Raw genomic sequence first — 21,864 nt, forward strand, 5'->3', positions numbered from 1 at the left:
CGTGCGTGAAGAACCTCGCTCAACTAACACGTTACAGAAAACTACACTCAAATCATACTTCTATACACCACAGCTACGTTGTGGAGTGAATTGGACCCTGTATTCATAAAAAAATGCACGGTAAAAACGACACAAATTATGCACAAAATCTTCCCTTTATTCGGTGGTATGCCAGAATGATAGACGCGACCAAAACTCGACCTTGATTCTAAACTACGCATGCGCATTGACCAAGGAAGACCGTTCTCACAGGTATGCTGATTTTTTAGGACACCCCGGCAAAGGAGGCAGAATCGTCTGTTTTCATCACGTGCCAACGGTATCTGTTGTGTGACGACACGTTGCTTCGACCAATCCGGTTGCGAGAAACCTCGGAGCCGGAAGCGTGTACTGAAATCCGAACAGGAGCGTTGCAATGGCGCGCCTCGCACGTTCGACTTTTGACCCATGGCAGCGGCGTCATTTGTGAAAGTACGCAGCGCAGCTCGGACTTCAGACCGCGGGCTGCTGACGACCTTCCTGCGGAGTGTAGCGCTTTCATTCGGTCACTTACTTAATTAGTCAGGCGCCATGTCCTGCCCTGTCCAGTCGGTCTCTCTGTCTGAAGGACTGCTTTAGTTCTCGGTAGCCCGAGGTCCCCGCGATCGCAACTTTAAGGCCAAGCGATGTCGCGCCTTGCGGAGTCCGAGGAGAGTACCCCTCTACTGAAGGGGGATGCTGACCGGTGAGTTTTTCATCTGACGCTGTAGATGTTCTAAAACGGAGCATTGTGTGTTGAACTACAGCTATAAAGTCATTTGCTGTCCTTTGAATGGTGAAATTTTACTTTTATCTATCGATCTGTGCAGCATCATCAGAAAAAACATTTATCAGTAATCATCAATGATACCTGTTTAGTAGTATCTGATTTTTGACTTCTTTCGGAAAAGCTCATTAATCTGTTTTTAAATTTCGTCATGGATATTAAAAATGACACACAAGCTAGATGCAGATAGGACGTTGTGATAGTCAAACTTATATAAAAATGAGTGACCACGTGAGAAAATGCTTGAAAAGGTGAATTCAGGCAGGTAGGGTGCTTTGTTGGTTAAACCTTTCCCATCGGATAATGCTTCCATTATGAATGGGCATTGTGTTATTTCTCACATCAAAATAAAATTGTCTGCCAATCATACTGGGATCGGAGGGGAACATGAACACCCCAAAAAATCGCTATACGATTGGAAATGTGAATTCAGTTACAACTATTTAAAAGTAGAGCCTTATGAATGTTTATTTAGGAGAAAGCTAATCTGAGCCCAAAACGTATGCAGGCTAAATTCAGGTGGTGGGATGCATTTTTTGTCAATATTGACAAAAGGACATGTGACATGGTCAGTGCAACTACAGACTATAAAATCAGTAGCAATCTTACCATGAGCGTGCTCAAGAGCATTCGCTCCATCCCAACAGATGCTATATCAGCAATTCCAGACATGAGGTGATGTTCTGCATGAGGAACAGGGGCCATAACTGGACATGAGGAACATGCTGCAGTACACAAATTAAATGGAAAAGGCCCTGAACAAAAGAGGAATTGAAATATTTGTTGCCCCTTCTGTAGCCTTTGTAATGTCATGTTCTGGTAGCATGACCCTGCATGAAGAAATGCATGCGTTTCAATAACATCCATAGCTACAAAGCAAGATGGTGGTAAGTTCTGTTGTGGTATCCAATATGTAAACAGCCCTGCAAATCATTATGTAAAATATATAATGTATATTCTTGCCCTGATCATGCAGTCAGATCGTTCCATGAAATGTGAAAGAGCCCCTAAAGTAACTTTTTTGCTTGTCGTTCTATGTACTCCCAGTTATAGTTATTAATGCATCATTATTTTTTCTATGATTTAATTGTTTTTAGATTTAACAGTTTTTTTTTTTTTAATTAAAACTAATTAAGCTGGTTCAGAGCTATTCTTAGCTAATATGGCCGGTGTGAAAATATAGCTAAAGAGTAGCTGATCCACGAATAAAGCACAAGGGATTAAATAATAATATATATTTTTTAGTTTTATGAACTTGTGAACTTAAAAAAGATTAACCATTTTTTTAGATATCTGTGGTATTATTATTATTATCATTATTAATTTATTAAAATGAGGATGACTGGATAAAATAAGAAAATGATCACACCATTTTGTGTTGCATATTTGTATCTAGTTTGAATACATTTTGGATAAACTTCCATGATCCAAGCTGTGCAGTGAAGGACCTGGCATTGAAGGTGAAAGTGATTGTCATTGTGAAACAGAGAAAATGTGTCTTCTGCTATTAACCCTTTTAACCCTTGGTGAGCAGTGGACAGCCAAGAAAGGGGCCCGGGAGCAGTGTGTGGGGACGGTGCTTTGGTCAGTGGCATCTTGTCAGTTTGGGAATCGTACCGCCAACCTTCTGATTATGGGTTCATTTCCATACCCACTAGGCCACCACTGCCCCCACCACTGTCTTCTGGTGTCACACGTTCCTCCAAGTTCTTCATCTGGGCATCGCAGGCTGCCCAGATTTTGATGCCATACTTGCCAGATTTACTTGGCATATATTGTTTGAATCCACATCAACCTCTGGATCGGACCAGTGACTTTTCTGTTGTCATATCAGTGCTGGGAACAATAATCTGCTGGTGTGGTGTGGTACTCACTTATCCTACACTGGTCGGAGGGCAGCTAGTTTGGCTCGTTGAGTGCTGGTCTGGTGTGACGATCATCAAAATATATGACTTTTTTTATATGAGGTGTAATGTCTTCAGTAGCATTGTGGCCTTGACTTTGTATGCCATAGGTATACCAATGTATATCTGTAGAGATGTTTGATCCATCTTCCAGTCATCACTTTCTCTATGTGTTTTGGTGATGTAATTGGCATTGTGATGCACAACAAACGGTGCACACAACGAAATGTGTCCTCTGCATTTATTTAATCTTAGTGAGCAGCGGGCAGCCATGAAAGGTTCCCCACGGAGCAGCTTGTGAGGATGGTTCTTTGCTCAGTGGCTCCTTGGCTGTTCGGAATTCGAACCGGTGACCTTCCAATTACAGGGCCGCTTCCTTACCCGCTGGGCCAAACACTGTCCAATGGCCTTCTTTGTTGCTTTCATGTACCCAGTTGGGAGAAATCAGACAGCAAAGGTGTAAAATGAACTATATTTACAGCTGTCTAGCCTGTGTTTTGTCTGTGCGTTGGAATACCTGTTGCTTTGTGTGTGTGTGTGTGTGTGTGTGTGTGTGTGTGTGTGTGTGTGTGTGTGTGTGTGTGTGTGTGTGTGTGTGTGTGTGTGTAATTTTGTATGTCAGTGTGTGAAAAGTGCAATGGTTTGACCAATCGCTCCACTAAAACTGGCTGGGAGAAATAGTCTCCAGGAAGACCACGGGTATTATAAAATGTAACAAAATACATATAATTCATAAAAAAATAATGTCAAACTTATGACATTAACTTTGAAATGGGCTCATTCAGCAGGGTAAGAACACCACAGTGTGTGCATAAAGACCGCAGATTTTGTTTAGGGCATTGGAAATATACATAGTATGTTCAGCAGACTAAACTGGACTGATGTTCTCATTGCACTAATGGGCAAATCGTTTAACTGTTGATTCTGGCTGCAGTTGGATTTTGGCAACTCTACTGCCTGAAGCACCCACTTCTCAGAACGTTTCAAGATGACTGCCTTAAAGTGGTGGCCTCAGATGTTACATTTACATTTACAGGACTTGGCAGACAGATGTTCTTGATCACTCTTTTAATCAAATAATTTCATCCAAACATTCTCAGAGGGCTAATAAAGACATCAATTAATCTTTCTCTCACATGCTGGTGAGATGTGTGCAGTGTGAAAGCTGCAGTATTTGCAGGAACAGTTCAATCTTGTTAAAACCATACTTCAAAGGACTCTTGACTCTTTATCATTACTTGAGTCCTTCAACTATGGAATAGATTCCATTGTGCCAAATGGCCCATAAATATTAGGTACTGGTGATGTTGCAGAGTGTAATTTTGAATGGAGCTATTTGGTTGTGGAAAATAGATTGGAATAGGCCATACCGTTTATTTTCCTGTTCCTATAACTACTCTGAAAACACCTTACCAACACTGGAATGCAGCCAGTATGTGCCCCGCCCTTTGGGAATGTCAGAGCTTTTTCACATTCACAGACTATGTCTGAATGGGATAGAACCACACAGGCGAATCGCACCACCAGGATTGACTATTTAGCGGCACAACGGGACATTAGACTAAACAGGTAAGCGCAGAGGAGGCTCGGTCTTAGAACTCTCACAGTGTTTTCAGTTGAAGTCACAGGTAAAATTCACCTCTTGTTTTCTATGCCTGGGAATTCTGTTCAGTCATCCTATCGGAGATCTGCATTCCACCTCTTGTAGACAAGCTCAGGCACTGGACCTTCTGGATGAGACAACAAACATGCTGTTTTTATTGTGATTTGGTGAATATATCTGCCAAAATATTAATATTACCAACACATTTGTTTTATCTTAAGAGGAGAAGTGATGTTGGAACACTGAAGGACTGGGCATTTGGGATGAGCGTATCACCGCTATATTCTTCTCTCAAAGTGAAAAAACAAGACTGCATCTTTGCACTGAGGAGCCATCTTCACACTCCATTCCAGTGAACAGACTGGCTGATGTCTGACTGATGTCTGCATTCCTAAACATCAGCCGTAGAAACGTGTGCTCTGACTGCATTGTCCCAAAATCCAAGGGCAAATCCTTTCCGAACTGGAAAGACACTGGGCACTGGGGTGCACCAGGACCAGGTTCGACCTCTCAGCATGCCTGTTTGTGATCCACACAAGAGGACCAGAGTAGTCACCTGTCTGAACAACTGATGTCCTGCTGCACTGACAGCCTTTTGCTGTTTCTCTCTTCTGGCTTCTGTGGACCCTTTATCCACTGATCTCTCAAGACTAGACTCACCTCAAGCACTTCGATGTGCAAATGACTAATAAAACAATTTGAAATATTAACACACTGTTTACAATAAGTCTCTAGTGGTTAACGACCGTTTTTAAGTGTTTAGCGATGGTGCCTCCTCAGTGAACGTGATGCGTGAGTGTGACCTGTGATGTTTCATCTCTCTAGAGATGAAGATGCCTACCGGAGCAGATGGAGGTCCATTCGGGTCATGTACTTTACCATGTTTCTCAGCAGTGTTGGTATGTCCATCCCCTCCCGTTGCTGGCTATTATAATGCTATCGCTAACAATATTCTTGTAATTGTCCTTTTTATCTAAATAACTGAATAGTAGCATGTCATCTGCAGTTTATTTCCTAACAATGTGGCCGTCTAAACTGCATTTGTAGAAGAACGATGCAACTAAACTTTTGATAATGCATTTTGGACCATTGCTCTTTACAAATCTGTTTCGGTTCCTCAGAATTTCTGTTGTCTTGATTGCACAGTACTCTTGCTCAGCATCTCAGCAGAGCTAACATCTCTCTGAAAAACTTGCTTATAAACCTCTCCTGAATTAAGTTTTGTCAGAAACCCTCACCACCATCAGAAAACCATCATTCGTCATTGGTTTTCTGATGGTGGCTTCAGGAAGTAAAAGTTCAGTGATGTTTTAAGAGAAATAGTTACATCCAGCGTTTTTAAATAATTTTTATATATTCCTTCCCTAGGTTTCACAATTGTCATCACGTCTATATGGCCTTTTTTGGAACGGGTAAGAGGAACAAGTTAAATCATTGTTTTCCCCTCTTAGGAGGGTGAAAGGCGTGTCTCTCAGTCTACTTAATTGTTAGAAATTTGGACCTTGAATGGTTCACAATTTCAACAAGGAGATTTAGACTTATTCATCAGCACTGACAGCGCAGTACCAGTCCTTGTGCTGTAAAACAGGAAGTGTGAAAGGACTTGTGCTAAAACTGTATGTAGTTGTTTTTTTAACTGAGGGAACCAGAAGGAAAATAGAATTAAAAATGAAACTAGCAGGTTCCTACTTCTGCATAATTCAGAAAGGCTGGAAGGCTACAAAAATGTTCTTCTCACACCTTTCAGATGAACTGTGAAACACAAAGGCCTACTGACTTTGTCTGTTAACTCATTATTTGCATCTTCTGTATGTGAAAACCATGTGTTCCACACCGTGTTGTGTTTTTGACTGGCAGATTGACAGCAGTGCAGATGCCAGCTTCCTGGGCTGGGTGGTGGCTGCGTACAGCTTGGGCCAGATGGTGGCCTCACCCCTCTTTGGCCTTTGGTCCAATCACAGGCCCTGTCGAGAGCCACTGGTCTGCTCTATATTCATCAATGTCTCAGCCAACCTTTACTACGCCTATGTGTACTTGCCCCCATCTGAGAGGAAGTACCACATGCTGATGGCCCGGGCCTTTGTGGGCTTTGGTGCAGGTAGACAGCCCCACCCCATATTAAAATAAAATACTTGATGAAAATGATTGTGTTCATAGTAGATCGAATCCTTTGATCATAGCTTTGATAACTTTTGACATGTGCAGGAAATGTGGCTGTGGTGAGATCTTACGTTGCTGGTGCCACATCTCTGAAAGAGAGAACTGGGGCCATGGCCAACATGAGTGCCTGTCAGGCTCTTGGATTCATTCTGGGCCCAGGTACTGGTTCACATACATTCATTAACGCTTCTGAGTTAATGTGACAATTCATAAATGCTAACTGCCTGGGTGTTGGTTGTTGAAGCTATGCAGGCTGTTCTGTCATTAATTGGGGAGACGGGTTGGCATTTGGATGTCATGTATCTTCAGCTCAACATGTACACTTCCCCGGCTCTCTTGGCCGCCTTCTTTGGTGTAGTAAACATGCTGCTGGTGACACTTGTGCTAAGGTATGATTTAATTTGTTTACATTCAATAAGAAAAAACTATTAATGTATAAATGTTGTCCTTTTCCATATGGGTTGTCTAAAATTGTCTCCCAACAGGGAGCATCACGTTGACGATCATGGCCGGCAGATCAGAGCCATCAACTATGTCTCTGAGGGTAAAATTTTATGTTTTGAATTTTAATTTAATTTTTTAAAGCACACGATGCAGCAGATGTGACCATTCAGACAAGAAGCGACATTAATGATACTGTGCTCATGCTGGAAATGCGAGCAGCTCTCTGCAGACTCAGGACCAGTGGACTTGAGTGTGTGATTAGGACTGTATTTGTCTCTCCTGTTCTACAGAGCGTGTGGAGGTGCCCTCAGATGATGATGGGGATATTGACCAGCTTGCTGTGGTTACCTCTAATGTCCTGTTCTTTGTCATCCTCTTCATCTTTGCAGTGTTTGAAACGCAAGTTGACCTGATTTTATTTCTCACATTCCTTATCGTACATCAACTTCAGTCATTATTAAACTGAAAATTAAGTAATCATATGAGGTATGTCACATGTAAGGTAATATTTCCGTCTCTGCAGTATATCTACTCCTCTGTCTATGGACATGTTTGCTTGGACCAGAAAGGATGCTGTCCTGTATAATGGTGTGATCTTAGCCTGCATTGGCTTTGAGTCCATCTTGGTATTTCTAGCAGTGAAAGTCATTTCACAAAAGTAGGTTGTGTTTTTTTTTTGTTTATGAACTGACTGAAATCCAGATAACCTAGATTATTGGAAATGTGTAAATTTCTTCATCGATAAATAATTTTATTTGAATAAATGTTTTACTAATATTCACATGGGGTGACATAGAAATCATTGGTTGGGTGATAGTCTTATTTCCATTTCCATTTCAAAGTGCATAATAGTTGTCAGGCCATCAGCCTCCTCATATTTGATCTAACTGATCTACTGCTGTTCTGCAGGATCGGGGATCGGCTGGTTCTTTTGGGTGGTTTGATAGTCATATTCTGTGGCTTCTTCATTCTTCTTCCCTGGGGGAACCATTATCCCAAGATTCAGTGGGCTGGTATGTATATTTTGCTTCTCCAAACTGGTAAAGGGTGTGTGTAGAGCTGCTGATGGGAAAATGTCTCACTTGAAAAGCAATTTCCTCCTTTGTTTAGAAACTTTACTGCAGTTTCTGATTTATTACAGATGATCTGATGATTTTAATGACATCTATTTGTAAACATTTAAATAAGATGTGTAGAACAGTAGAAATTAAGTAAAATGCTCAAAGTGCACTACAGAAAAATGCACAAAGTTTGCAATTCTAACATTTTCTCTAAAAATTGTGTACAAGGGGACATGTTGATCTCATAGATGCTTCCTCTGTATATTTGCTGTACCTAATAATACAGATATTCACAACAGCACCACTCCCCAGGCAATGGCTCCGATCTCCAATTCAACAGTTGAGCCCACAGGCTGCCCTGCCGAACAGACCTGGTGCTTGTACACCCCTGCCGTACACCTGGCCCAGTACATAACCTCAGATGTGCTCATTGGGGTTGGCTACCCCGCCTGCAATGTCATGTCCTACACCCTTTACTCAAAAATACTGGGACCCAAACCACAGGTGAGACATGTGCCCTGCTACACACAGTTAGTCTTGGTTTTTGACTGGGAAGGAGAAGTGAGCAGAAACCAGGAAGTAGGAGAATCACCTGCTGACTTTCTTGCTAGTGTGTGCAATTTCCATTAATGATTTTTTTTCTGTTTGGGTGTTAGGGTGTGTACATGGGCTGGCTGACCGCATCTGGCAGCTGCGCCCGGACACTGGGCCCGGTGTTTGTGTCTCACACGTATACACTTCTAGGACCACGCTGGGCCTTCAGCCTCATCTGTGGCATGGTTCTCGCTGCTATACTGCTACTGGCCTTCACCTACAGACGCCTCATTGCCTTCTCAGTCCGCCATGGGAGGATACAGGAGTGATGGACAGTACAGGGACGGATAAGGAGTGGAAGCCAGGAACACTACGTCAAGCTTCTTTGCACACTGAAACTGTGGGCCCTGCTGCTCTAAAGAAGAAACTATTAATGGCTGGGCAGATCACCCCCATTAACCAAGCTGTACATTCTACATGTACTAATTCAGTAACACATTCAGTTTGCATTTTAATATTATTATTTATTATTGTAATATTCAATTATACCAACCCCTTTCTACATTTAGGGAACTTAATTGAATAAATGTATTGGGCTTCTAAGTACTTTACAATACCACTCAGTTGGATAAACATAAGGTTATTGCTAAATCTTCCATGCTCAAAATTTATCTATTGTAATTTAGTATGCTTTATCACCATGTACATGACATTGAAAGACTTATTGGGACCTACCTTAACACTATAGGCTGTTTTTGTGGCACTAGGCTTAGCACAAACAAGTTCATGAGGTTTGAGAACATGAAGAAGCACCTCTTAGCAAAGCTGCAACTAGATACCCAGGAAACTGTATTGTTCTTGATGTACATTTGTACTAGATGAGGTGTTGACAATGTGGCACTTGGAACACTGGCTTGTTAGTACTACACAGCACCTGTGTTAAAACATCCATTGCACTTTTCTTTATAATCCACCTCCCACAATCTGCCAGTCACAACTGCCACACTATACATTTTTAAAGGAAACTATTTTTTTCTGGAAAATGCAATAAGGCAATATGAGAACTTAATGTATCCAGATTGTAATGTTTATACCTCCTCATCTGTTCCAGAAATGTAGATACAGTGACTTTAATTGAGAGAATTTTATTACCATGGATGCTGACTTTTGGCTGGTGATACATTGCACCTGAACTGTAGATGTTGGATTGCCACATTTGGTGAGATTGACCTCTCAAAGTGCAGTGGGCAGCCTTGAAAAGCGCCCAGCGAGCAGTGCTTTGCATTTGAATATATACTGTACATGTGCAGTTAAAGGACATTCTGTATTCTACATTAAGTAATGTGTTTACAGGTTAATGCTTTTGAAGTGGTGGAGAAAATTATTTTTTTATCTCTTGAATTTGAGAAGAAATTCTAATGTATTGAGACTTCGCAATAAGAAAGATTTTTAATGTTGACATTTTATGGCTGGTGTTTGTGTGGTTTTAACTGCCATTAAAAAAAGTAACACATGGCTGACTCGTGTATGTCTTTATATAACAGTGAATACTTATGTATGTTTCTGACTATTAAATATTGAATTTCTGTGCATATGATCTGAATGTGCTGAAGTTTCTCTGAGAGCTCTTGGTATGAAGATAGGTTGCTAAATGACAAGATCAGCATCTAAAGCTACTCTTCAACACACACACACACACACACATTTATCCTCTGATGGTGGGTCATGTGATTTGGTGAGTCTTCCTCTGTACTTTTGACTTCTTGTGGCTGGCAGTGTCTCTGAGCTTTGGTCTCTTGATTTTCCTCTTGATTTGAGTGCTGACAGTGAAGAAAGGAACAAAGAACAAATTAGAGAAGAGACAATTCATTGAGGTCTGTATACTTGATCATTACATGTGCCCTGTTTCATGTTACACTGTGTGTGAGACTGTTTGTTTAAAAGAGAACATTTTAGAAGGTTACAGGGTGTGTTGGTGAAATCCAGCCATCTAGATAAATACAGGAAATATTCCCAAAACCGGAATATGGTTAGATTTGACTTGGAATTTAGATTTAGGGTTGAAGTCATGTCAGTGGTGCATTTGGCCTACATTTTCCTTAGAAATATGTGTCTGTATGTACCTAGGTTGCCAGTGCATAACAACCTACACTGTTTACTACTTTATGCAAATAGGGCTGCAAAATGCCAGAAAAGTAAAAATGCACACAAAGAATTTGACTTCTTTCTTTTAATAAATAATTTGGCACATCAGTGAGTGGTGTATGGGATGTACGAAGTTCTGCTTTATGTATGAATGTTCTGTTTTAGGAGAACTGCTTTATATTATATTCCGTTTTGTTTGTATTCCTCTACCTCGTCTTTTTGTAAAAGTGGCTCTCTACTGGATTTACAAAAGTGCAGAGCGGAAATTTGCACTGAATGGAGTATTACTAACAGTTTGTCTCAAAGTGATGTCACAAAGTAGCTGCCTGTTATACAAACTACTGGTCATCAGTCTCAACTGACCAAACACAATTCACCACTCCACAAGCTGTGTGCGTGTTGGTACTCACTGCTTGTTGGGACAGGCTCTGAGTTTGTGATCCATGCTTCCACAGTTGTAGCAGCCATTATGGCTCCGTCCACATGGATGATCAGGGAGGGCACAGCGGCCACAAGAAGAACAGTGGATCCAGGCTGAGATATGAAAACAGAGAGATAGGACTCACTATGCTATAAGACAGTGGTTCCCAACCTTTTTCCATGAAGCCCTGCCTGTGTCCAAGACTTGCCAGGACCCCCCAACCCCATTTCCTTCCCGCATGCACACATTTTTTTTTTATATTAGAGCTGGTTGAAAGAGGTTGAAAGAATTCAGTCCTAGCCCAACCTGACTTATGCCATGTGGTGCATTTAAATAAGTGACAGTCACAAAGTCAGTGTTTTTACAGTGGCATTTCCATACAGCCATAAATTCTTGCAATGTTCAGCTTTTTAAAAGATTTTCTTTGGATTATTTGGATTAAAAGAGATCTTACAGACACTTTATAAGCCGTTATAAAACTGTTTTATTCTGAGTTATGCGAACAATATCTACATATCAAGTCCAAGTGAACAAAACAAGGGTTTCCAGTGATTGATATTTAAAGCACTTGAATAATAGCGTCTGCCAAATGCTGTAAATGTAAATGTACGAGCAGGTTTAAAATATAATTGCAAGCTGCTTGCCTCCATTTGACCTTCTGAGCTTCTTTCGCAATAATTAAAAAGCATCACCTGACAAAGGTGGCCAAGAATTGCAAATAAAATTAACGTCATTAAATGTTTAGCAGCAAATCAAATGGAAATGAAACTTTGTGTTTGGAACTTTGTGTTTGTGGACTGACCAGTCCTGAACTGACTAAAATGATTGAAATGACCTGATGCAAGATTTACAGCTCTAGTCTATAAAGCATACTTAATTATACAGAGTTTTGATGGTCCTTGTGAGTGTTTATATATTTAATCTTTACTACAATAATTTCGTTAACCTCAGCACGGATACAATTCTGTGCCGCTATAGGATTAAGGAGTCACTATGCTATAACCATGAGGAGGAATATTAAAATCCTACATTTACACCTCAAACTAATTAACAGTGACTACTGCTTAATTATTAATTATTATTAGACTGCTTCCAATAGTTTATTTAAACCAAAGTCTGCTTTGTGCTATCCAAATTCCATGTAACACTTTCCTTTAATGGCAGATTGATGTCTCTCATTAATCCATAGTACACTTACATGGCTTCACACACTTCTGACACTGACCACAGTGTTTCCACTCCCTCCCATCCTGAAAGACAGAACCCAGCTTTGCTGAAAATAACCGGCATTCAACATGAAACCATACTTTGTTCATTATGGCATCTTCAAATACTGCAATTTAAGGTAAATTGATTTTAAATCATGATGTCTGTACGTCCTGGCTTCTGACCTTGGATGGGCACACATTACAGTCTGAGCAGTGCCTGTTTGCTGCTGAAATGTACCGCTCACAGATGACACAAAATCTGATGAAACAAACCATATAAAATAGTTGTAGGCTTCCTTGTATGTTTATATCTGCATAAATGGAGATGGGTGGACCTAATTAAGATTAATGAGCAGTAGTGCTTCATGACTGATTAACCTGTAGCCCTCCTCCTCAGGCAGGACTATTTCACGGGGGGAGAGGTTGGTGAAAAGGCGCACGGGGGACTGCTTTCGGCCTGTCTTCCCATGCTTGTATAGAGGGTGGTTATCATAATCGACCTGTCACAGACAAATAAAAATTCAGATCAGATAATGGAGGACTCATACTGAACTCATATTTGAGAAAACTATTATGGCTTGTGTGTTTGTGTGGTACCTGATAGTCTAACATGTTGAATGTCGGCAAGCATTCTCTGATCCGTTGCTCAAAGAAGTACGGGAAAATCCACACCATTGGCATCTCAGGTCTGATGTTCTCTGCACAAAGGGAAACGAAAGATTGTGGTAATCTGGGCATTAGTTTAACTTTGATCCACACAGAATGGTGTAGCCTTGATATAGCAGATATGAGCAAAACGTTAATAGGTTATTCTATTAATATGTTCAGTTTAGATAAGAGGTGGAAAGGGTACTGAAAAAATGTCATTAAGTAAAAGTATATTTACTTTGCTTAAATTCTACTCAAAGTAAAATGTCTGGAGAAGGTTACAGAAACGTTTCTGCTGCTTTGAAGGCAGCAGGAACTGGGAGACTTGTCAGGATAGAGGGAAAGATGGCTGCAACAATGTACAGAGACATCCTGGATGAAAACCTGCTCCAGAGTGCTCTTGAACTCAGACTGGGGTGACTGTTCATATTTCAGCAGGACAACGACCCTAAGCACACAGCCAAGCCATCAAAGGAGAGGGTTGAGAACAACTCTGTGAATGTCCTTGAGTGTTTCAGTCAGAGCTCAAACTTCAATCTGATTGATCATCTCTGGAGATTTTAAAATGGCTGTGCACAGACACTTTCCATCCTTCAGAGGTGCTGCAAAGAGGAATGGGCCAAACTGGCCAAGGATAGGTATGCCAAGCTTGTGGCATCATATTCAAAAAGATTTGAGGCTATAATTGTTGCCAAAGGTTCATTGACAAAGTATTCAGCAAAGGCTGTGAATACTTGTGTACATGTGCTTTCTTATTTTTTTAAATAAATTTAAGAAACAATAAATTAATAAAGACTCAAGTAAACTTTTTCATGTTGTCATTATGGGGTGTAGAATTCTGCATTTAATCCATTTTGGAATAAGGCTGCAACATAAGAAAATGTGGGGGTAATGATGCACGGTCAATGGGCTATTCTACTTACCACATGCTCTCAAGCTGCAGGCTGTAAAAGTTTAGCCTACAGACACACAGCATTGAAAAACTGATGCTAATTATCTGTATAACATTCTCTAACAGCAGTCAAGTTGTCGTTTGAGTCAAAAAAAATTTGGGCTTTGTTGTAACTTTAAAACAAAAGATGACTTACTCTGTGCTTAAAGTGATGCACAGTGCATTATTGGTTAGGTCAGCAAAGTTTTTGCCGATTTCATAACAAGTAGCAATACCTTTTCATTTGTTTTTGTGTTGCCTTTTGCCCAAATTGGCTATTGTATAGGCCTGTTTTTTTTTTTTTTTGCTGTCCACATCTGAGAAATGCGAACCTGCACAATTTCCTTTCGGTTCAAGCAGATTTTTTTTCTTCGTCATTTAATTTTTTACTCAGTAACGTTTCTGAATTAAATTAAATGTAATTCATTACTTTCCACCTCTGGTTTAGACTAATTATTATCTTGCCTCCATATGTCCTACCCAGAGAGACAGATCGTTGTATACAACGTACTTAACATATTGGTGGAAAGCTCCCTGGTAATGCTATAACTGTACCTGGGCCCTGCAGTCTTCTCCATGTCTCTGATATCTGCCTGAAGCTGTGGGCCAATGGCTTCACCAGTCCACCAAAAGGAGGATCTGTTACCATGACAACCTTGTTTCCTTCCTCCTCATGCAGAAATCCATTAAAGATCTGCTCTGCCTCCTGTGAAATGGATATAGATATATTTAAGTATAAACAGATAAGAAAGTTCAAACAGAATAAAACTCATAATTCTCCCTTCTTACTTCTCCACTGAAGAAATGGTGGTTGAACATGTTGTAGTGGCAGAACTCATCCTGACCATAAAACTGGGAGTATCTGCCAGAAGGCAAAAGGGAAATATGAGCAATCGAGGGAAGGAATGTGGGATGATGAGGTGTGCCCATTGCCCCCAGTGACTTTGTGCAAGTCTGAATTTGAATTGAACATACCTGTTACACGCAAAAAAAAAATCTAGGCTCTTATGATGATCTAGTGTCTGTACATATGTGCAGAATCAGAATTAAAATACCAACAATTGGTGAACAGTACCTCCCATTTTGCCAACTGATCCATTAAGTCATGGACTCCCCTAAAGCTCTGCTATGGTATGCCGATCCTAACAATGGTTGGCACTTGCCATCTGTAGGCAAGGGTATGCATGGTCACTGGTCTGGGGCTATGGAGCAATATACCAACTGTGCACTGACATCTTTCTATTAGAACTAGCTGGGGCGCGCACACACATTCACACACACAGAAGAGGAAAAACAAGCTCTATCTTGCTTAACAGCTTTTCTCCCCCTTGCCTTCTCCCCATCTGACATTCCAGACAGAACCATACAGGCAGGAAGGACAGACGGAGTACAGATAACCGCACTTATACCTTTTAAAGAACACGGACGACAAGGTAAAGTAATGAGACAGTAAGGAAGTTAACTTATGATCAAATGATTCAACTTCATGAATGGACCTCAAAAAATAATCTCAAAATTATTTATATGCTAATGCATGCAGCACTCATTAACATTGCAGCAAGGGACTGGTGTAAATGTAGTTGAGGAGTCAGGATGCTGACTGCTGCATCTTATATTGGTAAAAGACTGCACTTTCTTTTCTTAGCATGGTTGTATTTCTTAGCAGGCGTGTTGTGGCAAAATGTTCACTTAACCCAGAGGTACTGGTTCAGGAATGTCAATAAAGACGCATTGTCTAGGTTTCCAGATTCTTACCTTACATTTAAGATCTGAATATAATCCCAATTTGATTAAAAGGATATATCATTTTTGTGAATGTCATTTTAATGTACGTCATATGAGTGCTGTTCATTTCAGACTGGTTATGATGGACACTGACAATGACACAGCACCCTCAGGAGACCTAGAGGACAAACTGACACTTACCACCACGGGACTGGAGTCCCATGTCCTGTCAGAAGACCTACCCATCCAGCCATATCCCCGCTCCCCAAAACTGCTCCGCAAAATAACAGAGATCTCAGGGAGGCTTGCCCAAGTACAGTGCTTCCACATATAACTGATATACATTTTTTAAACATCATCTTCACCTAGTCATAGTAATGACTTGTATTTAACAACAGCATTAAGTAACTTATTGTATCTGTTCCATTTGGTTGTTGCTTCTACAGGAGCAGCTGTCCAAGAACTTACATGAACTAAAAGCAGAGCGACAAAAGACAGAGGCTCACTTGGAGTCTCTAAAGAAACGCAGAGCCAACCTGACAGTGAGTACACTTCCTCTCTGAAACATACATATTTACCTGGGGCTAGATTTAACTAAATGTAGGTCAATCTGAAAGTGCGTTAAACCTCATACAAACTAGATTTGACTTGTTGATCGAATCTGAATGAGCCCCCACTGGCCACAAGGTGAACTGCAAGTACTTGAAAAAATAGAGAATGATTCTTCAGTCCTCCCTCCCTTAAGATGTGTGTTTTATTTGTGATGAAGAGCAATATGGAGGCGATGAAGCAGGAACTGAAGGCACGCTTTGATGACATCCATGATGCCCTGCAGCGAGATGAACAAACAGTTCTGGATTCTTTAGAAGTGGACCGCAGGGAGACCAGCAGCAAACTCACTCGAGTTATAAAGGACTGGACCCAGCACCTAAACCAGGTCCAGAAAAACATTACTAACATTCAGACTGCTCTGGAGAAGAAAGAGCCACAGGTGAGATAGGGTCTACTCATCCGATATCTCCTGGTTTTTAGTTTGTCTACTAAAGTGCAACTAAATACCGTATTGTATTATTTAATCCCCTCATTTTTAGGACCTGCCAGAAGAGTTCAGGTAAAGTTACAGTTTTCACCAAAAGTCTTATTTTTACTTATTTTTAAGGTATTTAAGTAGTAAAGCCATTCATCTAATCTAGAGGGTAAATTATTTTATTAAATGATAAAGTGCATGCCACCTTCTTTAATCTATATTAAACTATTTCTCAGTAGTCAAAAGAAACCCTGCACTGCTGAAGACAATATAAAGCTAAATGAGGATAGGTTCCAGAAACTTCTCAAGACCCTGCAAAGGATCTCAAAAGATCTCCAGGGACAGCTACAGAGGAAGAGCTTCCTGCTTGGTAATATGCTGAAATTTTATTGGAGTTCCAATTTCTGGCTCATATAAACCACATTATGATAAATCTAAAAGGCATTGATGACAAACTGCATTCATGATCAATTATCCTTTATTGTCCAGACCAGTTCAGTGCGTAAGTCTAAGAAAGATCCTGAAAAAAATCAGCTGAATCTCTGTGATACGCTTTGGGCATTTTTCATGATCAATAAAATGGCAGAAATCTCCCGACATATTGATAGCAGCTCCCTGATGTCTGAGAAATTAACGTTTGCATCACACGCTCACACAATGGAATGAGAGAGAGAGAAATGTGTGCATCACTGTGAGTGTTTCCAATTCCATAGACAAACAGCATCCTGATTGGTTTACTTTTATTGCTTTTATTTAACTTCTCAAGAAGGTTATGACAACTTTGAAAATCCAAAACTCATCATGATCCTGAATTTCACAAGTTGAATTTGATAAAGCAGAACAATGTTATTTAAAATCTTGGAGCTTCAATTTTTTTCTGTGAATTTATAGGCATTGGAAATTATATACTGACATTATTTACAGCAAAATTGTAGAGGGAAATATTCAAATATTCAGTAACAAGATTTTCTTTTGATATTTAAACTGTGTTTGAAATTCAAAGGCTGATAAAATTTCTAAATCTGATGGAATTGGGGGGTTGGGGGAGCGTTCCTGTCAAGAAAAGGGTAGCCCTGAACAAAAAGTTTGAGAATCACTGGTCTAAAGCTAGTAAAATGGTTGAAAATGGAGCCAAGAAGGGGAGTAACAGTCATGGTTTCATATGTTAATAAACTGTTTATTATCTCTGGTGTCTTCAGTTTCAGTCTGCCAACATCACAAAAAAAAGTGATGATAATTGAATTGTGATCATGTCTGTTTCGCCATATCAGCGAATGTTAGTCAATCCTAGTTAACAACTTTGGTTCCTGAAAAAAGCTGGCGGTCCAATGTACTTTTATATGGGCCATCCTGAGGTCAGTGGGCAACATATAGTGTCCGCAGTTAGGGCATGTCCTCAACAACACTGTATATACAGGTCTTTTCTGAATAGTGCATCTCTAGCATTCAGTAAATGATGGTGACATGAGAAGTCAATAGTTTTCATACATGCATGACGCAGTGTCTCCCTCTCACCCAGATTCAGCCAATGTGGTGATCGACAGAGAAACTAGCCACAAACATGTCTTGGTGACACGGAAAGGGCAGAGCCTGTGTGTTTCCACTGAGTTACGACCCAGTCAACAGCAGCAACACCCCCTGCAGTTTGACAAAGTGTACTGTGCTCTGGGCACTGTCGCCATAGCAAAGGGACAGCACTACTGGGAGGTTAATGTAACCTGCTGCCCTAACTGGGCTGTGGGTGTGGCCTATGTGAGCCTGCAAAGGAAAGGGAATGATAAAAATGCCAAACTTGGACGAAACTGCAACTCATGGTGTGTGGAACTCCGAGACGGAAACCTCACCGCCTGGCACAATGACCGCTATGTGGCCCTCACAGGTTCTGTGGGTCGAAAGCCACCAAGCATTGTGGGTGTAATTGTGAACTATGAGAAGGGTCGTGTGGCATTCTATGATGGGGGAACCATGACATTGCTACATGAGTTCTCAGCCACTCTTAACCCAGTCTTTAACCAGGCACATCACCACTTCACTGAACCCCTCTACCCAGCGATCCGCTTCCTCAAACCACAGGAAGCTCATGTTGGTCCAATTCACATCGAGATTGCTAATCTTCAAATATAACTGAAAAGCTATTTATAACAAATATTCTCAAAGTAATATGTACACCCAACCTAACCTGTAATCATTAACTGATTGAGCTTTGGCTGCATCTTACCCTTCTGGACTGAAATAAAGCAAATAAAATTTTACCTGAAATCAATGTCCAACAGCAGCGTCTTCATTTTATCCTTTTCGATTTTTTGCTCAAAGTTCCTTAATTTAATCAACTCATGGAGTCTGCAATACACATACACATATGTCAGCAAAAGCAGTTCATGCACACACATATACAGTCATGGCTGAATGTGCATTAGAACAGCACAAAAAAAAAAACGGGAAAACAGGACAAAATTATTGGCAACCTTTCTGTTGTGCCACTCTAAGCATGGAGAACAGAAGGAATAGCAGAGAATTATCTGAGGACCAGGAGAAAAAAAAATTCTAAAAATATCAACAATATCAAGGCTGCAAGTCCATCTCCAAAGATCTTCATGTTCCTTTGTCCTGTATAATCAAGAAGTTCAGAACACATGACACTGTAGCTAGATGTGGACTAAAGAGAAAAAATGATAAAAGACTGAAAAAAAGGAGTCCAAATGGTGGATAAACTATGCCAAACAACTTCAAAACATAATCAAGGTGTTCTGCAGACTGAGGGTGCTGCAGTATCAGCTGGAACTATCTATTGACATCTGAACAAAATGAAACTCTATAGCAGGAGAGCCAGAATGACCCCACTGCTGTCACAGAAACATAAAAAAGCCAGACTGGAGTTTGCCAAAATGTACTTGAAGAAGCCAAAATCCTTACGGGTGAATATATTGTGGACAGATGAGACAATGGTAGAGCTTTTTGGTATAGCTCATAATTGTAATGTTGACAGAAATGGAATAAGGCCTACGAAGGAAAGAAGACAGTACCCTACAGACAAACATGGTGGAAGTTCTAAGATGTTTTGGGGATGTTATGCTGCCTCTGGCACTGGATGCGTTAACTGTGTGCAAGGCATCATCAGATCTGAAGACAACCAAAAGATATTGCCGTGCAATGCTGGGCCCAGTGTCAGAGGGCTGGGTCTGAGTCAGAGGTCATGGGTGTTCCAGCAAGAAAATCACCCCAAACATACCTCTAAATGCACTCAGAAATAGTTGAAGAGAAAGCACTAGAGAGTTCTGAAGTGGTCAGCAATCAGTCCAGATCTAAAGCCGATGGAAAGATCACACTTCTGCAAAGATCACAGAATTGCTGTTGGGAAAAGGCACCCTTCCAACCTGAGACCTAGAGCAGTTTATAAAAGAAGAGTGGTCAAATTCCAGTTGAGAGGTGTAAAAAGCTTGTTGGTGGTTATAGGAAGTGATTGATTTCAGTTATTTTTTTCCCCAAAGGCTGCGGAACCAAATGTTTTTAAGCCTTGTGTGAAATTGTCAATTTTTTCAGTTTTTGTGTGTGGTTACAATCCACATTAAGGGAAGAAAACAAACTCACCGAGGCGTTCCGACACAGAGAACCTTACGAAACCCGAATCCTGAAAGCATGTCCAGTATAAAGTGACAGCTTCTGTCAGCAAACAGGTATTGGGCATTGCTCTTTTTATTCTCCAGTGGGCTCAGCAACAGACTAGGCCTCCTCAAACGGGCCACTGTGATGTCGCCAGAAAGTGCCGCATGCTCTGAATGCACAGTCCACTCTTCTGGAAGGAGGAGAAGCTGGCAGTCAAGACAAAATCTCTTCTGACCCAACGGGAGAGCTACAAACTGTCTGAATCTGTGGAAGAAATACAACATTTTACGAGGTGTACATCATAATTGTGTGAATTCACTGCATAATGTCTGTCATTATGTCATTCATATTTATATACAATTTCAGTATAATGTCAAGTTTTCACCCCACACTCAGTGTGTTACCTGGAGCAGTATAACTGATGTGAGATGGGAGGTCTCTTGAACTGGTTCTGCTTTTCTCTGGCCTGTAGTCTAGCCTCTGACACCTGCGCCAATGTTTAATTATTTATTTTTTTTACAGCAAACGATTAGAAGTTCTTTTAAACAGGTCGTGTTAATGTCATGTTTATCACCACACCCAGCATTAATTACGTTACCTTCTCATTCTCCCACTGAAAGAAGTTGCATTCCTTACGGTCGCGACACGCCGAGCACGCGTAGAAGCGTCTGCCCCTTTCTCCTCCCTTACTGACCCTTTCGAACAACAGCGTTGGACCTGGAACATAAATGCATTAGCAAGTCCAACGGTGCTCCAAAACAATGGATGGATATTATCCCCAAACAAACATAATAATGGACCAACACGGAACTGCATATATAAACGAATATCGGTATACAATATCTTTGCACGTACCATGTGGGCAGGAAGGCGCGTTTGTGTCTTTTGCATCTTGAAAAATAATCTCTATCCCCAAACCATCGTCTAATTCTTCGAATGTTTTGTGTGCAGCCATGAAAAAGTTAAAACCGGGGCTATAGGCAAAACATTACACTCATGCTTGACGGGAGGCCGCCATATTGAAAATCATGTTTCCCGTCGCACGTTGATGATGTCATGCCGTAATTTTAGCGCTTTCTCGTTTTGATCGCTTCACACACGTTCATTATTTGAGACTCACTATTTGATGTTGTTTGTTATCCTTACTTATTATAATTTTTATCAGAAGCAAATTAATTTTTGTTAGTGTCAACTATTTCCGTTTATATGCCAGTTTCAGTTGTTGCAGACGAGATTATTCATTTTAGTACACCATCTGGCATGAAACAAAAATAGTAGTCATAATTAAAGCGAGTTGTCAGAATTAAACAGATTTTTGTGTAATTAAATGAACTGAACATCAGGTGGCGCACGTTCTCTTCACATTTTATTTGATTCTAAACGCATCATATTGTTATTCATTGTTATTTCATTCATCTATGGTCTATGTATCTTTCTTACTATTATTCTTACTATTATAATATCATGACCCCAAGTGACACTGAGGTAGTCCGCATACACATTTTTTGGTTTTACTATCAGTTGCTCCGAAAAAATAGTGTGTTACACTGTTGTATTGGTCCTCTGCAACCCTACGCTGTAGCTCCCTCCTCACAATACGACCCGAAGGCGTTTGTTCTCCCCAGTGGAAAGTGTGGTCAATCAA

General features: G+C 40.6%; 3 protein-coding genes across 6 annotated transcripts; 2 read left to right on the forward strand and 1 right to left on the reverse strand.

Annotated features, from left to right (window-relative positions):
* The first annotated feature begins 355 nt into the window (after nt 1-355).
* mfsd8 (major facilitator superfamily domain containing 8) lies at nt 356-10,026 on the forward strand. 2 transcript variants are annotated; one of them, XM_028971846.1, is made up of 12 exons: nt 356-724; nt 5,138-5,211; nt 5,681-5,724; nt 6,170-6,410; nt 6,518-6,631; nt 6,717-6,861; nt 6,958-7,016; nt 7,207-7,315; nt 7,440-7,574; nt 7,826-7,929; nt 8,264-8,481; nt 8,634-10,026. In XM_028971846.1, the coding sequence occupies exons 1-12, from the start codon at nt 666-668 to the stop codon at nt 8,838-8,840; spliced, it is 1,509 nt and encodes a 502-aa protein (XP_028827679.1). In that variant the 5' UTR covers nt 356-665; the 3' UTR covers nt 8,841-10,026. The 2 variants fall into 2 exon arrangements, with proteins under 2 accessions (XP_028827679.1, XP_028827669.1); XM_028971836.1 differs by lacking the exon at nt 356-724 and adding an exon at nt 3,245-4,278.
* zcchc4 (zinc finger, CCHC domain containing 4) lies at nt 9,086-21,248 on the reverse strand. Its single transcript, XM_028971859.1, has 13 exons — nt 21,075-21,248; nt 20,818-20,936; nt 20,624-20,706; nt 20,205-20,483; nt 18,870-18,956; nt 14,654-14,726; nt 14,420-14,570; nt 12,883-12,983; nt 12,664-12,785; nt 12,469-12,544; nt 12,276-12,327; nt 11,067-11,190; nt 9,086-10,331 (listed from the first exon to the last, which is right to left on the reverse strand). The coding sequence occupies exons 1-13, from the start codon at nt 21,172-21,174 to the stop codon at nt 10,235-10,237; spliced, it is 1,464 nt and encodes a 487-aa protein (XP_028827692.1). The 5' UTR covers nt 21,175-21,248; the 3' UTR covers nt 9,086-10,234.
* On the forward strand, nt 10,328-18,879 carry LOC114785544 (tripartite motif-containing protein 14). Of its 3 annotated transcripts, XM_028971889.1 has the most exons (8): nt 10,328-10,385; nt 15,220-15,297; nt 15,722-15,902; nt 16,036-16,131; nt 16,359-16,580; nt 16,681-16,700; nt 16,853-16,986; nt 18,136-18,879. In XM_028971889.1, the coding sequence occupies exons 3-8, from the start codon at nt 15,729-15,731 to the stop codon at nt 18,738-18,740; spliced, it is 1,251 nt and encodes a 416-aa protein (XP_028827722.1). In that variant the 5' UTR covers nt 10,328-10,385; nt 15,220-15,297; nt 15,722-15,728; the 3' UTR covers nt 18,741-18,879. The 3 variants fall into 3 exon arrangements, with proteins under 3 accessions (XP_028827722.1, XP_028827705.1, XP_028827715.1); XM_028971872.1 differs by lacking the exon at nt 10,328-10,385 and having other exon boundaries at nt 15,220-15,313; XM_028971882.1 differs by lacking the exon at nt 10,328-10,385 and having other exon boundaries at nt 15,220-15,313; nt 16,856-16,986.
* Nucleotides 21,249-21,864: the final 616 nt, after the last annotated feature.

Source organism: Denticeps clupeoides, chromosome 1, assembly GCF_900700375.1.
Source record: "Denticeps clupeoides chromosome 1, fDenClu1.1, whole genome shotgun sequence".
Classification (NCBI taxonomy): domain Eukaryota; kingdom Metazoa; phylum Chordata; class Actinopteri; order Clupeiformes; family Denticipitidae; genus Denticeps; species Denticeps clupeoides.

Coding starts and splice junctions, on each gene's coding strand:
- mfsd8 (XM_028971836.1), top strand. CDS start 4,133: ATGCAGCCAGTATGTGCCCCGCCCTTTGGGAATGTCAGAGCTTTTTCA. Junction 6,862..6,957: donor CTGGTGACACTTGTGCTAAG/GTATGATTTAAT, acceptor GTCTCCCAACAG/GGAGCATCACGTTGACGATC. Junction 7,575..7,825: donor GTGAAAGTCATTTCACAAAA/GTAGGTTGTGTT, acceptor GCTGTTCTGCAG/GATCGGGGATCGGCTGGTTC.
- LOC114785544 (XM_028971872.1), top strand. Junction 16,701..16,852: donor GACCTGCCAGAAGAGTTCAG/GTAAAGTTACAG, acceptor ACTATTTCTCAG/TAGTCAAAAGAAACCCTGCA. Junction 16,987..18,135: donor GAGGAAGAGCTTCCTGCTTG/GTAATATGCTGA, acceptor CCTCTCACCCAG/ATTCAGCCAATGTGGTGATC.
- zcchc4 (XM_028971859.1), bottom strand. CDS start 21,174: ATGGCTGCACACAAAACATTCGAAGAATTAGACGATGGTTTGGGGATA. Junction 20,937..21,074: donor CGCGCCTTCCTGCCCACATG/GTACGTGCAAAG, acceptor TTTATGTTCCAG/GTCCAACGCTGTTGTTCGAA. Junction 18,957..20,204: donor CTCTGTGTCGGAACGCCTCG/GTGAGTTTGTTT, acceptor TGTGTATTGCAG/ACTCCATGAGTTGATTAAAT.